We start from the raw sequence: 17,550 nt of genomic DNA, 5'->3' as shown, positions 1-17,550 counted from the left end.
TTAAATTTTACATAGGCAATGAGCGCAGACAGGGTTAAAAAATCAAAAGTATGTAAGAATAAATTACAGAAATCAAACTAGTCCAAAAGTTATACATAGAATTTATGAGAATCCAAAACTTTTAAAAGGAACAATTTAACAGGACACAAAAACCTATCCACGAACACATGGATCTACTTGAGTGTCCGACGTCAGAAAAATTATATACGTCACATAAATTTGTCGTTCAATGTGCATACAAACAATTTAAAAATTTACATAGGCAATGTACGCATACAGGGTTAAAAAATCAAAAGTATGTAAGAATAAATTACAGAAATAGACAGAGATTCAAACTAGTCCAAAAATTATACATAGAATATATGAGAATCCAAAACTTTTTAAAGGGAACAATTTAACAGGACACAATAACATCTACTGTCTAAGAACACATGGATTGATTTGAGTGTCTGACGTTAGAAAAATTAAATACGTCACATAAATTTGTTGTTCAATGTGCATACAAACAATTTTAAAAAAATTTCATAGGCAATGTACGCATACAGAGTTAAAAAATCAAAAGTATGTAAGAATAAATTACAGAAATAGACCGAGATTCAAACTAGTTCAAAAGTTATACATGGAATTTATGAGAATCCAAAAATTGTCAATTCCACTACGCCATTGATTGATTTTGACGTTTGTGGTTCAACGTATATAGTAATTCATAATAGAAATATATCATAATGACATATTATAGACAAATATCATACTGACGGGATCTTTTAAAGTACAGAGTCACGTTATAAGCACAAAAGAGGTAATGACGTTGCTAACGTAAAATGTTATTTTCACGACGTCAAACTGTGACATTTCGGGAAAAGATGTGTTTTTCTACTGATTTTTATCATTCAAACTGATTTAATTTGAAAACGAGTTCATGGACCCCTATTTTTCAAAACAGCAATTTGTTTCATTTTGCAGGGAGATTATGTGACCCAAATTTAATAAAACTGTAAATAGAGGATATTTTTTTAATTTTGATAAACATGCAGCAAAGTATATTCCTCAATTCGTGAACTTTTGATAAATATGAGTTATTTCTGAATAAAAAATGCATAATGTTTTAGGATACTTATAAAATACAGAAATTGCCGATTATTTAACAAAAAACAATTTGTGTTTATCTTTTATAACAAAAAAGTTATGTCTTTCTTTCGAAAAAGAATTTATGGCCGAAAATCTGAATGTTGATCAAATTTACAAAATTTCGAACTCATTTTACTCAGAAAGTAGCACATGAAGGTATATTTTTTATTACATATCTAATTTAATCAAGTAAAAAATAGCCTATATGCAAATTTTCAATAACTTGTAAATACAGGATCAAAACTGTTTCGTATGACCTTTAATGTAGCAGTATAAGCTTTTATGATGAACCAGTTTATAGAACACTTATATATATAATATGCATATGCAAAGGTACAAGCTTCAAAGCAAAGGATAGAGAAAACTAAAGAAAGACCAATTGTGTGTGGAGTGTGTATCAATTTTTATTTGAAAATTATTTAAATTTCTAAGACTATGTGTGTGATACTGGTGAAGGAATATGTTGACATACTTGTATAATTTACAGAATTTTATTATGCCCCACCTACGATAGTAGAGGGGAATTATGTTTTCTGTTCTGTGCGTCCGTCCTTCCGTCCGTCCGTTAGTTCGGTCGTTCGTTCGTTCATTCGTTCGTTCGTTCAGGTTAAAGTTTTTGGTCAAGGTAGTTTTTGATGAAGTTGAAGTCCAATCAACTTCAAACTTAGTAAACATGTTTCCTATGATATAATCTTTCTAATTTAATTGTCAAATTAGACTTTTGACCCCAATTTAACGGTCCACTGATCATAGAAAATGATAATGCGAGTGGGGCATCAGTGTACTATGGACACATTCTTGTGATTATTCTCTTGGTGACTTGATTTTATAACTTCATACTGAATGGGTGCCTATATTAACATACACAGATCCACAATACAGATTATGGTATATGTTAATATCTCATACAATACGGACAACCTTTTCTTAGATTACAAGAACAATAATTATATCTGATTGAAATTGATTCTGTCGAACTCGTCTGCGTGAAAGAATGGTACTGAAAGTACATGCGAACATTTCATCTGCCATTGAACCTGATTCATGCAGCAAAAATAAATAATACCACAAATATTCACATCGACATATTCTAGGTACCACTTAAAAGAGAGATGTCAGTGGACTTGTTAATATTTCATTTATGGTTACCTGTAATCCAAGGAATCAAAATATCTCTTGTTCTGACAAAATATTCCCCCTTAATTTTAAAACAGTAAAATATTGTAATATATTTTTGTAAGAAGCTTAAACAATATGATAGCAGGCTACAAGCACTTAGCACGAAGAAGCAAATAACAACCACCGTTGAAAAAAAGATTAGATGCAGAATTCTCATATCCAAGATATTGAATGTTCCTACCAAACCAGCCAGAAAATTTACATATGACAATCTTCAAAATATACTACACGAGTTATCTTTAGATTTGTTTGACTGTCTTCTTATATATAAGAAAGCATACACATAAAAAAAAGTGTTAATGTATCTAATATACCCTCAGGCAGGAACAGTTTTGATAATTTTGGAAAAGGGACCAAAACTGAAAAGTACATGTAAACATAAAACAATGATTAAGAAGCATACAACATGATTATTTTAAAACATGACGCTTCTTGTATTTCCTCTGTAATTAATAATGTTCCCTATTTAACAATTTATCACTGAAAATTCATCTGCTGCTGACCTTACTTGATATTTCATACATGTAATTTTTCATAATACCGTAGTTTTCAACATGATTTTTTGTTATGCATATGAATAGATATTGCTAAGGTAACTTCAAATATACATTTTTATAGAAACTTCTTTGATAATTGAATCTTTTCTCTCATTCTACCATCAAAAGTAACACAATAGATTGAATGTTTGAAATATTACGAAGCAGTGGATTTTAGTGGGAATAAATTATAAAACTCGATTTAACATAATATCCTTTTCTTGCCAAGTTAACTTTAATAGGTCATCGGATGGTCTTCAAGAATGAGTTAACCCCATACTGTATATAGTTAGCTATAAAAATCCCCGATAAAGAAAGTCACGCAACAATTAAAACGTAAGAAAACAAATTCAAGATTATGACAGAACAATGAATGAAAAACAATATAACATATAGTTACCAACTGCAACCACAAAACTGCATTTTGATAACAGGTACATATTAATGTGACGGAGTGTAATATGTTGGTGAGCACTCAATCCTTCATTACCTTTAGAAAGTCGACTATCAACACACTATTTAAACAAACTGCTTGGAAAGGACTTGACTCCTCATATGGTCTCAACACAAAAGTAACAACTAAAAGTTAGAGGCATACGACACATAATACCCATCGTATAGTAGTTGCAGCTACTAAAACTAGTTAAAAGCCTATAACAACAAATAAATAAATCATTTGCCCCATACTGCGATTTCTTCTCTGTTGTTTCGTTAATTTCCTCTTAAAATTTATATGTTTACTCTGTTTTAGATTGTTACCCAACTTTGTTTTCTCAGGATCGATTTATGACTTTTGAAAAGCGGTATACTACTGTTGCCTTTATCTACAAAACGACTCTTCCTTAGAATTTTTTTTAATGAATCCTTAGAACGACTGTACTTATAAACGTTCAACCTATATAAAGATTCTTAACTTAAAATCCTTTATTATCATAGATCAACTTCAAACTATAGTTGAAAGTAAATCCAAACAGATTTAAGTAACAAGTACTGTCAAATGTATTCTGTAAATGTTTATTGACTTTCATTGACATCAAAGAGTGTTCAATGGTAATTTGACAGAAATAACACCTTGAAAAACATTTATTGTATTACAAGTTTTCAATCACATTCATTGATTTCTTCGTATAATCATTGGAACATATTAAACTCAAAGTCTACGGGAAAAATTGGGAAGATGAAATCATCTTTTGTCGTAAAGTTTTGATTTCAACCGACCCTCATTGTCAATTTCTAGATGTAAGTCAAGATATGAGGCAGACTTAACTGTATCTGTAGTATCTCTAGTTAGAGGGGATAGATTCGTTCAACATAGTCACAAAGTTTTGAATTATTTTGTGAGAGAACATTATCTATTTAGCGGATGGTAAAGTTAAAGGATATTGCTTACTTCTAATATTTCTTCTTAAAAAAATCCTGTATGTAAAACTGGTACCCTTTTTGTAAAAATAAAAAGTTCTATATTAATTGCCTGTATTCATGTAGATAACCTTACATCAGGATCAACTTCGTACTTTATTTGGCCTTTTTAACTTTTTTGGATTCGAGTGTCACTGATGAGTATTTTGTAGACGAAACGCGCGTTTGGTGTATATACTATATTTAGTCCTGGAATTTATGATGAGTTTATATATTACCGTGTCTTCATTTGGACAACAGTTGTTATAATTCTTTGGACACCTAAATTCGTGTATAAAGTCATCTACGAACACCACGAAAATTGGTTACCTATAATAAAAGTACTTTCACAGTATGCAGGACAGAGTGATATACTTTTGTGCGTCCACTCTCAATTCAAATTAATCCAAGATGCAGGCTAGTAAATGGGTTTTTTTGTATGACCAAGCAATAGTCAACCTTTAGTGGATGTTTTTGTTATGATGTTTTGTTATTTTTTTCAAATTTTTCTCTATAAAAAAATCTTTTAAAGAACTAACGTTATCGAGCGTTTAATACTTTCGTGATATCTGTCTTCTCTAAAACCTTTGATTCAGTTTTAACAAAAATTTAGCTTTTGATTTTGTCATCTGAAAAGGGACTGTCTATATAGAATTTTCCTGAGAATAACATATTTTGTTACTTACTTTTCTATATGTTTATTTGAAACAATGAAATTATTTGGTGTCATTCTGTATTTGTGGGATACCAATTATTGGGGCTTTCATAGGTACAGGGAACCACGAAATTTTCAACAAATTACAAATATTCTATGGTTATAATTTAGAGAACACCACATCATGTACATCCATGAAAATGCCAGTTTATAAATCAATGATGAAATAAAGTTGTAAGGTTGCAGTTTCAGTAGTTTATACTCCACTTTTTATTGATTTCATAAAAATTAAGTAAACTTAACACACAAGCTTCTATCGGCAATGGTTTATATAATGCATGTAAATGTTAAAGAAATGTTTAAACATCTGGATATTGTCATTGATTAATCTATTCCTATCAGGCTAACACACATAATGTTACAATCTATTGGACATTTCACATAAAGTTCTACACTGCAGACACTCTGCAAAGTTACTATTAGCAGACAGAAAATGTTTATAGTTATTTATAGATATAAATGGTACGAAACTGTTTTAACATCCTGACATGGTCACTTCATATATCTTGGCTTTACTGTCATCTGTTGTAAAGCATCCTATGTAGACTTTTCCTGTTTGAGTGAAAGCAAGAGACATTGGGAACATTATGTTTATGTCACTTGTTTTATACGATGTCATCAGCAGACCAGTATTGTTCAAGATATGAAGTGTATTAGTACCTGGATCAGCTACAATAACATTGTATCTTGGTGTTGTCACTATGTCTCTTGGCATGAATGGTCTGACCTTGTTGATCTTTATATCTCCTTCATAGATATTGATTATATCGCCACCTTGTCCTAACACTACTACTCTGCCTCTGTCATTCATTACTCTATCCACCACATGAATATTCCCATTACTAGTACTTGTTGTTATTGTTTTGGGATTGGTGAGTATAGGTTGGTTATGTTGATCATGTTCATATACTCTCTCGTGGTCTCCATTTTGATTCATAAGTATAACAACTCTTCTTCCTGGGTAAGGGTAGTCTTTATTAACACCTGCTACTAGAACTGTATTGTCACTGGTGCAATGGACTGCTGTAGGAATGAAAGGTGACACATCATATACTGAGTCTGTTAGTGTACCTGTATTACTACTGATTTCTTGGAGTCTTGGTGCAACAGTAGTTATAAGTAGATTACTTGATTGAGTAACAGCCATACTAACAACCTTGATATTAAAGTTGGAAAGTATGTTCAGTTTGGTTCCTTCAGGTTTTACTCTCTGTAATACTTTTTCGTGGTAAGTACATATCCACAGCGAATCGTCATCACAATAAGACATGCACACCACCCCAGAAAGTTCAGTTTGATATTCTTTATTGATTTGAAGTTCTACGATAGACGGTTGTTCCACAACTCCAGAAAGTTCAGTTTGATATTGTTTATAGATGTTTAGTGCTACAACAGTTTGTTGTCCCACATCTTTGATGTTTACTACCTGATGATCCTTGGAGTTTCGGAATTCTGGATGTATTTTTTCTTTGCAACGATTGCACATTAATCTACTACAGTCAATACATTTCCACTTTATTGATCGATCAGTATCACATATTCCACATTTAGCTGGGGCTTGACTTCTTATAACAGACCAAGAGGACGCCATTATTGTTAGATATACATATACTTTTTATTTGTGCTTAAAGTAAAACTTTTAGTAAATAAGTTGTTTAGTTTAAATCATACTTCTTGCATAAATTATATGAATTGTTTGAAGATTTTATGATTACATATACAAATTGATATATATTATTCAAGTATGATTAATCGTTCTATAACATGCACAGTAGTTTCCATTGTTTAATTTAGATTTAAAATACTTTTTCTTTTGTATCTATTCATTTTCCATTCAAACAATGTCAATGAATTGATTTTTCGAATTTTTTTTGTTATTATTGTATCATAGGGAATATGAATTTTAAATTGACAACATGTTTAAATATTTTAAAAGTTAAAACTTTATTTATGGTCCTAATATTGTAGGTTTTATATGCCATCACTTGTCATCAGTAGTCATCAGTGTAAACTACTGCAATATTTTCTTCTTTGAAAATAATGAACCAACTTCAGTTAAACTTAACATATGGCTTTATGAATAATATAAAATCTAGGGTATAGAAATTGTATTTTAAAGTGCAATTTAACTTTGATTAACTGAAAACAAAATAATGTCTTTTATCCAGAAACCATTATTAAACATAAAATCTGAGTCAAAATTCTTATATCCGTTATCCAATTACCCAATGATAGGAGTTATTTCAGTAAATGAAGATTTTTGATTCATTACAAGTTCCCTACCGACGACATCGAAGGGGACTTCAGGTTACCAAACTTGTTATGCTCAATTTTGAGCATTATGTTTTCTGGTATATGCGTCCATTTATTCGTTCGTCCGTCTGTCCCGCTTCATGTTAAAGTTTTTTGTTGAAGTTTTTTGTCAAGGTAGTTTTTGATGAAGTTGAAGTCCAATCAACATAACACTTAATGCATATTTTCCTTATAATATGATCTTTCAAATTTTATTTCCAAATTAGAGTTTTTACCACCATTTCATTATCCACTGAACATAGAAAATGAGAGTGCGAGTTGAGAGTCTGTGTTCTATGGACACATTCTTGTCTGTTACTGAAAACTATGTATGTCTTTTTGATAATTGTGTGTTGAACTTGGTGCTGAATTTGATTAAATTTCAGCTGAAGTATATCTTTATGATTAGTTACAAGATAAACTTTTAATTGACATTTGTCTTTATTAGGAACTGTGTGCTGACGTTTGAATTTGTGACTTATTTTTTACTGACTTTTATGTTGTATTGAATTGTGTGTAACCATATGTCTTTGTCCAATACTTTCACTGATGTTTTTCTGGGATTCACGTTATGCGAATGATTGTGTGTTGACGTGATTTTTTGTGATAAAATTGGCGCTGACGTCATTCGTCACTAACCTTGTGCTGACGTTTGTACGTACGATGAACTTTGTGTTGATTATTAGTTTGTGAAGATTTAAGTCTTAACGGTTGTCTGTATGAAACACCTTGTGATGACGTTTTCTGTGTGTGTGATTTGTGGTACAAAGACCTTTGTACAAATATGAGTAATTTTGTGATGATGTTAGATTTTTAAATTATCTTAGTACGTTATTAAAAAGGAGATGTGGTATTATTCTCAAACGAGAAAACTATCCATCAAAGTTCAAATAAAGAAGATGTAAGCAAATGAAGACAATGCGAAAAACCTAAACCGTATAGTCGGGTATAAAAGGTTCGACATGAAAAATAAAGGCAATTCAAAGTACTCTAAATTTTTACATGACAAGTTAGGCAAATTTTGAACCACATGGAAAGTCATACCAAAACGTGCTTCATGGTACGGCTGATTTTAGGAAATACTAAAAAAGATTCTCGGACGCGTATGTATAGATTTTTGCTCTGTTACAGACATTAGTTGTGGAAATTGAAGATAACCTTAACAATAGACCGCTTACCTATATATCGTCGGACATTGCCGATCCAGAGCCGCTTACCCCGTCGCATCTATTGTATTGAAGACAAATTAAATCTTTTCCGTGTCCGTTACATACAGATGTAACAGACGGTTATAGTTCCGATTTGACAAACAATCATGAAACTATGAACGATCAAGCGAAAAGAAGAGTCCGTCTTATTGAACAATTCTTAGCAAGATGGAAACACGAATATTTGACTTCTTTACGAGAATTTCACCGAGTGTTTGGAAATAACAATCAAAGTGTAAAACTAGGAGATGTAGTTATGGAAACGATTACCTTGTGCGATCTGCGACGGTCCGAACATCTTACTCTAAACTTATCAGACCAATGGTTCAGTTATATCCTTTTTAGATTTGTGAATCCGATTCATACTAAATAAATACTACCCAGACGCAAAGATATCAGCGAAGAGCTCAAACAGATGCAGTAGAGAAAATCAGAAAGTGTTTAAAGTGACATATTAAATTATATTCAAGTGAAGCGACAATAAATTTAAATCATTTTGATCAATATGAGACAAAGAAAAAAATTACTTGATAACAATTACCATACCAAACAATGACTTGGTACAGGACATTTAAAACATTGGTGGATTAAACCAAGATTCACGGCAGGCGAAACCTCCAGCTTATCTAGAAATGTTAAAAAAAATTGCTATAATGACAAAACTAGTAGTAGTTTTTAGATGGTGACGTTCCCTTGTCACCATCTTACGGTGTTTATATATCTCAACTTGTACGATTCGCTCGTGTATGTAACAATGTTTTAGATTTTAACGAGAGAAATTTATGTATTACTGAAAAATTATTACACCAGGGTTTTCGATATCACAAAGTAGTCAAAACATTTACTAAATTTTATCATCGGTATAAAGACATCATTCGTAAATATAGCTCAACATGCAGACTTCTTATACGTTCAGGTATTTCACCTCCAAATTTTTATGGAAATATTCTTTATAAAGCACAAAGGTGTCAGTATTCACCTCAGAAACTTACAAAACCTTTGAATAGACTTATTAAGAAGGGATATAATTACGATACTGTTGTCAAGTCATTAAAGATTGCATATTTTGGCGTTAATATTGAGTCACTGATAAGGTCTTTGCGTCGGAACTTCTCATATATTTTATGATGGTATGATACTAAATCCCTAACGGAAAGGATTGTGCCTGATGTTCATATGGTGAAATTATAACCTTTCAGTCAGTTTAATTGAAGTCTGGAGCTGGCATGTCAGTTAACTGCTAGTAGTCTGTTGTTATTTATGTATTATTGTCATTTTGTTTTTTTTCTTTGGTAACATCTTCTGACATCAGACTCGGACTTCTCTTGAACTGAATTTTAATGTGCGTATTGTTATGCGTTTACTTTTCTACATTGGTTAGCGGTATAGGGGGAGGGTTGTGATCTCACAAACATGTTTAACCCCGCCGCATTTTTGCGCCTGTCCCAAGTCAGGAGCCTCTGGCCTTTGTTAGTCTTGTATTATTTTAATATTAGTTTCTTGTGTACAATTTGGAAATTAGTATGGCGTTCAATGTCACTGAACTAGTATATATTTGTTTAGGGGCCAGTTGAAGGACGCCTCCGGGTGCGGGAATTTCTCGCTACATTGGAGACCTGTTGGTGACCTTCTGCTGTTGTTTTTTTTATTTGGTAGGGTTGTTGTCTCTTTGACACATTCCCCATTTCCATTCTCAATTTTATTGTCATAATAGCATTCAATCACTTTAAGTTGACTCTATTGTCTAAACTTGAAGGGATTACAATTAAAGGTGATATATGTTTTAAGATCAAAAGCGGTAATTAAATGAAAGTTCAAAATTTAGGTCATGGCTTTGCCATATAGAAACGAGAAAAATAACACCCTGAAAATAGTTATAGCGTCGCAGAAATTATTAAAGCGTCATGGGAAGAAAATATAGCGTGGCGGTACTGAGAACACTGTTACTACGTGACAGAAGACAGCACAAACACATACAGACACACTCATCACAGAGAAACGCACAAATAATATAATGGTCGACATAACATGCAAACCGCAGAACAACAAAGTAAATATTCCTTTAACGACAGACAGCGAAGTACATCACAATCAGTAACGCACTTATGTAACGATTAAGAACTTCATACAATTATTTTCACAATACCATTCCAAACAATTATTATGAAAATGACGGTATTGACAGGCTATTTTATAATAATGTGGACTACAAACGATCAGACATAATATATTGTTCTACCGAAACCACAACAGAAAATCAAAAATAAATACATGAATTTTGGATGTATAAAATAACGAGACGAGTTGTAGAGCGATGCAAATACACACTAGGTAAAACAGTAATTTTGGGCAATAGGTCGTGTTCAGTATGATGGGTTGTGTGCTGACCTTTGTCTTTCTGGAATAACTTGTTTTATCTTTGTCTCTTTTTTTTATTTACTCGTGCTTATGTTTGTATTTATGTGATTAATTGTGTTCATGAAGTTTGAAAAAATTGTTATAATATTAATATATCACAGATTATTTCCACGAGTCAGAAACTCTTGATTTTGATAGGTTTTCATTTAAAAAAAAATATAAGCTGCATATGCAAGTATAATGTTCAACACGCTTCCAAGGTCATGAATATTTTTTCGTAAATTCGACCATTTGTTTAAACATTACTTGACAGAGAATTGTCTTTGATCAGTTTTTCTAGTTCTTATACTTGTTTTTTTACATTTTGAGTAAAACGTTGCCTTTTACTGAGCTAGCTGAAATGCTTATGGACACTTCGGACATTTGAAATCAACCAAGGAATACAAAGAAATCTCATTAATTTTATAACAGCTCCACATCACCAAATCAGCAAAAGAACAAAGAACAACAAGCATGAACAGATCAAAAATGATATTTATTTATCCTAATGTAAGACCTATTATGCAATAAAATAACCAGAAAACATCGACCAACCACGTCCAAGCATATGTTCTCCACTTCGGTGGTCTTTCTTTATGAAAACCCTGTCTCCTTTTCTCAGTTTTAAGACGGCGTTGGCAGTTCCTGTCGTGTAATTTGTACCAAAGAGTTTTTCTTTCATAGCATCATTAACCCATAGCTCACAATGCAAATGTTGTCCACCGTTTGACCTCACTGTAGCCGATATCATATAAAGTCCGTCCCTTGGTGGCGTAAATACTCCAGTACTAGTCGAGTAGTGTCCACCAATGTTTGTCTTCACGGAATCAAATTTTATAATTTGATTGGATAGTGGAGTAAAGTCTTTCAACAAAATCGCTGTAAAAGCTGGAATAGACGCTGGACCTGAAAGTATAGAATAAAACCACAAGTTCTGTTAGTTTTATTAGTATATTCTCTTATTGTATGATGCATCCCTGTGAAAACAGATCAAAGATATCATCTGTAAACTGCTATGTGAATTGTTCAAAATCATTCTTTTCTCTGCTTTCAAATCTTTCTGTTTGAACCCGTCGAACTTGAACTTATCAATTATTGGTAATATTAATTATTTGGAAAACAAAAGGTCCTAGAATGGAGTATTTTTTAATCAACAGCATTGTTCTATATTAGTTTTAAATAAAGTTGAATTCTTTATTCGCTGTTTTACGTCATGCCCGCTAACAAATTGGAAACTGTACCTATACGCCTTATTTTTAGTCCAGATTTTTAGTATTCGTATTGTTATCTTAGAAAGTCTTACTGATTAGAATACTACAATAGGTTACAATTTGACAATGTATTAGTGTCAACCCTATGATTATGACCTGTGTATATAGCATATTAATCCTGAATACACCGTTTGGTGGTGCGCCTGTCAGATGCAGAACATACAGATAAGGTAATAGGTAACAAGTGAATATACTATTGCTATCGATATCGGACTCGACCCGGAACTTCTAAATTATTGGCAATATCAATTATGTTGAAAACAAAAGGACCTGGAGTTGTGTAATTTTAAATCTATACCTTTGTACTATATTAGTTATATATAAAGTTGAATTCTTTAATTCGTCGTTTTTACGTGTTGACGGCTGACAAATTGGACCTCGTTATTTTAGTATTATAGATACTATTTTGTACTTTAGACAATCATATAGTTAATTTGCCTTCTGTTGAAATTAAACAATAATAATAGTTATTCGTTTTATCTGCATGAAGATGTATGAGGTGTTAATAATGTTCTCAAGAGAAAGACGTTAGTCTTGTATTATTTAAATTTTAGTTTCTTGTGTACAATTTGGAAATTAGTATGGCGTTCATTATCACTGAACTAGTATATATTTGTTTAGGGGCCAGCTGAAGGACGCCTCCGGGTGCGGGAATTTCTCGCTACATTGAAGACCTGTTGGTGACCTTCTGCTGTTGTGTTTTTTTATTTTGGTCGGGTTGTTGTCTCTTTGACACATTCCCCATTTCCATTCTCAATTTTAATTTTACATGACACAAACAAAGCAAGAAGTTAACATACATTTTGTACTACAGACAAATGGGTTTTGTTTTTTTGATAAATATTATCAATATATATCTTTTTAACGAAATATCACGCCTGCAGTATCCCGTGTTTTTGCCAAACATTCAAAGCAGTTCTTTAGATATTTGTGAATAATGAATTTGCAAACACTACACCCAATTAGAGTTCAGCAATTGATAATGTTCTTCAATATGTAAATACATTTGATGTAATGATAAATTAGTTTGTGACCTGAAATTAACTCAATCAAATGGTTCAAAAACACTGATTTTTTAAAAAGGAGCGAGCAATAAAATATATGATCGACCTGCTTTCATTCTTACAAAATAAATAAAAAGTTACATAAGATTTAGCTAAACATGTTCTTCAAACGAATAATTCAGTGTTTTTTTTTTAATGATTCAAATAAAGCAATGATCGATCAAAGCAACATTATACCTTTTTTCTTTTTAAAATGTTATTTGTAACATATACAATTCTAATCAGTCAATAGTTATATAAAGGTACCAGGGTTATAATTCAGTACGCCAGACGCGGGTTTCGTCTACATAAGACTCATCAGTGACGCTCATATCAAAATATTTATAAAACCAAACATGAACAAAGTTGAAGAGTATTGAGGATCCAAAATTCCAAAAAGTTGTGCCAAATACGGCTAAGGAAATCCATGCCTGGGATATGAAATTCCTCAGATTTTCGAAAAATTCAAAGTTTTATTAACAGGAAATTTATAAAAATGACCACATTATTGATATTCATGTCAACACCGAAGTGTTGACTACTGGGCTGGTGATACCCTCGGGGACGAAACGTCCACCAGCAGTGGCATCGACCCAGTGGTGTAAATAGTTATCAAAGGTACCAGGATTATAATTTAGTACGCCAGACGCGCGTTTCGTCTACATAAGACTCATCAGTGACGCTCATATCAAAATATTTATAAAGCCAAACATGAACAAAGTTGAAGAGCATTGAGGATCCAAAATTCCAAAAAGTTGTGCCAAATACGGCTAAGGATATCTATGCCTGGGATAAGAAATTCCTTAGAATTTCGAAAAATTCAAAGTTGCAAGTCATTTCATTCGGATTTTTACAGTCACTGTTACACAGATATCCAAGTTGTTAGGATTAACCAACACAATCACTTTTTCTTTCTTGTGTACGATGTTTTACGAATGTTTACGATTTTTTTTTACTATAAGGATATTTATAGGGAATCAACATAAGCATATATTTTTTTTAATCAGAATGAACATTTCACTAGCTCAGTAGTAATCACTTCTGTGTTGACACGAATCGTCATTGATTTGATGTTGATTATAAATTATCTGTTTACAAAACTACATTAGGGATAGATAAACCAAGCTGTATTTTGCCCAATTTTTAAGAATTAAGGTCTTCAATGCTCTTCAACTTCTTCCTTATTTGGTCATTTCAACTTATTTTATTCGAGCGTCACTGATGAGTCTTTTATAGACGAAAAGCGTGTCTGGCACAAATATAAAGTATCATTCCTTGTATCTATGATGAGTTATTTACAAGCACTGGGTCGATGCAACTGCTGGTTGAGGGTATCACAAGCCCAGTCGTTAGCACGCAGGTGTTGGTATTGATTATCATTGATATGGTTTCAATTATAAATTTACTGTTTACAAAAACTTAGAATTTTGAGATACTAAGGCTTTTGTACCTGAGGAATAGATAACCTTAGCTGTATTTGGCAAAACATTCAGAAACGTTTGGTCTTCAATGCTCTTCAAACTTCTACTTTATTTGGTCATTTTAAAAAAAAAATATATAAAATTTCAATCCTTGTTTATATGATGAGTATATTATTATACACAAGGAAATAATACAAATGTCACCTTCGATATTCTACACATATGTTCCATCTTGAAATATTGTTTTACTTTATTACTTTAAATATTCTTTCTGTATTGTTTAGAACAATGAAATTATTAAATGTAAGACAAATTACCTGGTCGAAAGTCGTCTCCACTTTTCTTTATTTTGTAGATAATGTTTTTTAGATCTTCAATTATCTCTTGTTCTATTTGATAAAAAGAAACCACAGATAAAAAGGCATATTAAAAAGAAGAAGACATTTGACATAATATGACAATGCTGTATAAACGTGTTTGCCAATCTTATTATAGAAGAAACAAACAAACAAAAAAACAATATAAATGTAAAATTAACAAATTAGGTAGAGCGAGTTCGCATTCTAATATTTGAATAAGAAGTCACAGCTTGAAAGTCTAAAGAAGGAGAAAGTTCTTAATTAATACATTCGACAAATAATGACAATACTGTGTAAACGTGTTTGCAAATCTCATCATAGCAGTAACAAGCAAACAAGAAAACAAGCTAAACGTAACACTTTAACAAAGAAGATGTATCGATATTGCTTAATTTCGTGATGTGGTATGATTGCCTATGAGACAAATATCTACCAAAGTTCAGATGAAGTGGATGTGAGCATACATAGCCAGCCGTACGGTCTCTGAAAATTAGAAAAAACTCATACCCAAGAGTCATCTATCAAACATCGTTTGTAAGTTCATCAATTCGCAAATTGAACCAAAGTTGATCCTAGTGATATTTCTGACGTATTTTTAGTCTTTACTTTTAGATTCTTGTGTTGGAACTTTTTATCAATATGAAAGAAACGATCTATAGAGATTAAGGAATGCGAGATATATATACAAAGACATTGACTCTGCAGTAAACTTTAACAACAATTAGACATACGTTAGTTGTTATGTAGCATTCTACGACACTTTTTCATAAAATTTTTGTTCATATGTTAGCCATCTAGCTAATCTGGATAGTATATGATAAAAGTTACATAGTACAACATGACGTACGCAATGTTATCGATATCGCAGTTATAGTTCCGTTGTAATATTTATGTTTATGACTGTTAAGAGACGTCAACATGACTAATAATTGACGACAAAAGACATGATAAAGCAAAATGACAAAAATAACGAGTTCCAAAAAAAAATCCGTAAGCAGAAGGGAAACATTATAATCTCGGTACTTTGGTGTTTTAATTTGTTTGATTCAAGTTCAGACGACATTGTGTCTTTTTTTCTTTTGTAAGCTGATAGTGAGTACCAGTCCAATCTGAATACAAATAAAGGCAACAGTAGTATACTGCTGTTCAAAACTCGTTTATCCATGGACAAAAAAAAAATCGGGGTGTCAAAGTAAAACTGAGGGAAATGCATTAAATATAAGAGAAGAATAACTACACAACATTAGAATGTAAAGCACACAGAAACAGACTAAGCATAAGACAAACTCCGATGAGAATAGCAAATATAACATCAAACCAAATACATGAATTTGGGATACACTCAAACACAAGAGAAAACAAACGACACAACGGAAACACAACATTAAGATGTAACACACACAGAAACGAACTATAATACAGCAATGGCAATATTCCTGACTTGGTACTGTACAAACCTTTCAAATTTATATTATCAGATTGTTCTTAAATTGTGCTGTAACGTTACTGTCCAAGATTCCTGGAAATATTGAGCGCTCGCAGACATGTTTCAAATTGGAACATAATGTATGTTCATGTCCACAGCTGAGAGCCTGTTATCCAGTTGATATCGTTGATTACTGTTTGTCATAATGTGTTATTCCTTTATCCATTAAAATGTCCTGAACCAAGTCAAGAAAATGGCCGTTGTTATATTATAGTTCGTTTCTGTGTTTGTTTCATTTTGATGTTGTGTTTCTATTGTGTCGTAGTTCTCCTCTTATATTTGATGTGTTTCCCTCAGTTTTAGTTTGTAACCCGGATTTGTTTTTTCTAAATCGTTTTATGAATTTCGAACAGCGGTATACTACTGTTGCCTTTATTTATATCATAAATGAAGCTGTTGTTTTTATTTTGTTTTATACCTAGTCATGTCGATGCAATTCGTGGCTAACTATTCGATACGGGAATGGCTAATAGTTAAAGACCAGAATAGGACTCTAACGTCTACATAGTTTAGTCCCGGATAGGTAATTTTCAAACGCAGTCATACCACAGTGTCTTTTTTTACATAATGTTTGTTTACACTCACATATGAAAATACATTGCCGCTTAGAACACTTTTTTCTTTTATTTGTATCTTTCTTATTTATTATTTGACTGTTTATATAATAATTGATATGAACTTACTATTGCTTAGAACAAGATTTCCATTCCAAATAAAACATGCAATGAGAACACAAAAATTCATATCTGCAGTTGTATTAACTTAGCATAGACAACAAAACATAGACCCTTTCCTAACCACGAAACAATATATTTGAGGTATAGAATTGTAGCAGCTGTTACGAAATATAATATGATTGCATGTTAACTTATGGACATTGCGTGATGCAGAAAATGTCAAGTTTTCTTCTGCGTTCTATTAAAATACCTAGCCAACGGAAAGATAGCGACAAATAAACCCAGATTGAAATTTTCGTATCAAAATGTGCATGGGTCCCTTTATAGCTTGCTGCTCGGTGTGAGCCATGCTCCGTATTGAAGGCCGTATCTTACCCTATAATGGTTTACTATCATAATTTGTTACTTGGATGGAGAGTTGTCATATTGGAACTAATACC

General features: G+C 32.1%; 2 protein-coding genes across 2 annotated transcripts; both read right to left on the bottom strand.

Moving 5' to 3' along the window:
* Positions 1–5,431: 5,431 nt before the first annotated feature.
* LOC134716790 (uncharacterized) lies at positions 5,432–6,547 on the bottom strand. Its single transcript, XM_063579798.1, has one exon. The coding sequence runs from the start codon at positions 6,545–6,547 to the stop codon at positions 5,432–5,434; it is 1,116 nt and encodes a 371-aa protein (XP_063435868.1).
* Positions 6,548–11,365: 4,818 nt separating this feature from the next.
* LOC134714153 (complement C1q-like protein 3) lies at positions 11,366–17,212 on the bottom strand. The gene is made up of 3 exons (XM_063575392.1): positions 17,117–17,212; positions 14,906–14,977; positions 11,366–11,759 (listed from the first exon to the last, which is right to left on the bottom strand). The coding sequence occupies exons 1-3, from the start codon at positions 17,175–17,177 to the stop codon at positions 11,374–11,376; spliced, it is 519 nt and encodes a 172-aa protein (XP_063431462.1). The 5' UTR covers positions 17,178–17,212; the 3' UTR covers positions 11,366–11,373.
* Positions 17,213–17,550: the final 338 nt, after the last annotated feature.

This window comes from Mytilus trossulus, chromosome 4, assembly GCF_036588685.1.
Source record: "Mytilus trossulus isolate FHL-02 chromosome 4, PNRI_Mtr1.1.1.hap1, whole genome shotgun sequence".
Lineage (NCBI taxonomy): Eukaryota > Metazoa > Mollusca > Bivalvia > Mytilida > Mytilidae > Mytilus > Mytilus trossulus.
Note: the sequence above shows the minus strand (reverse complement) of the source record. Positions and strands in the feature narration are given on the sequence as shown.

Coding starts and splice junctions, on each gene's coding strand:
- LOC134716790 (XM_063579798.1), bottom strand. CDS start 6,547: ATGGCGTCCTCTTGGTCTGTTATAAGAAGTCAAGCCCCAGCTAAATGT.
- LOC134714153 (XM_063575392.1), bottom strand. CDS start 17,177: ATGAATTTTTGTGTTCTCATTGCATGTTTTATTTGGAATGGAAATCTT. Junction 14,978..17,116: donor AAATCTTGTTCTAAGCAATA/GTAAGTTCATAT, acceptor TTTATCAAATAG/AACAAGAGATAATTGAAGAT. Junction 11,760..14,905: donor TGGAGACGACTTTCGACCAG/GTAATTTGTCTT, acceptor CTATACTTTCAG/GTCCAGCGTCTATTCCAGCT.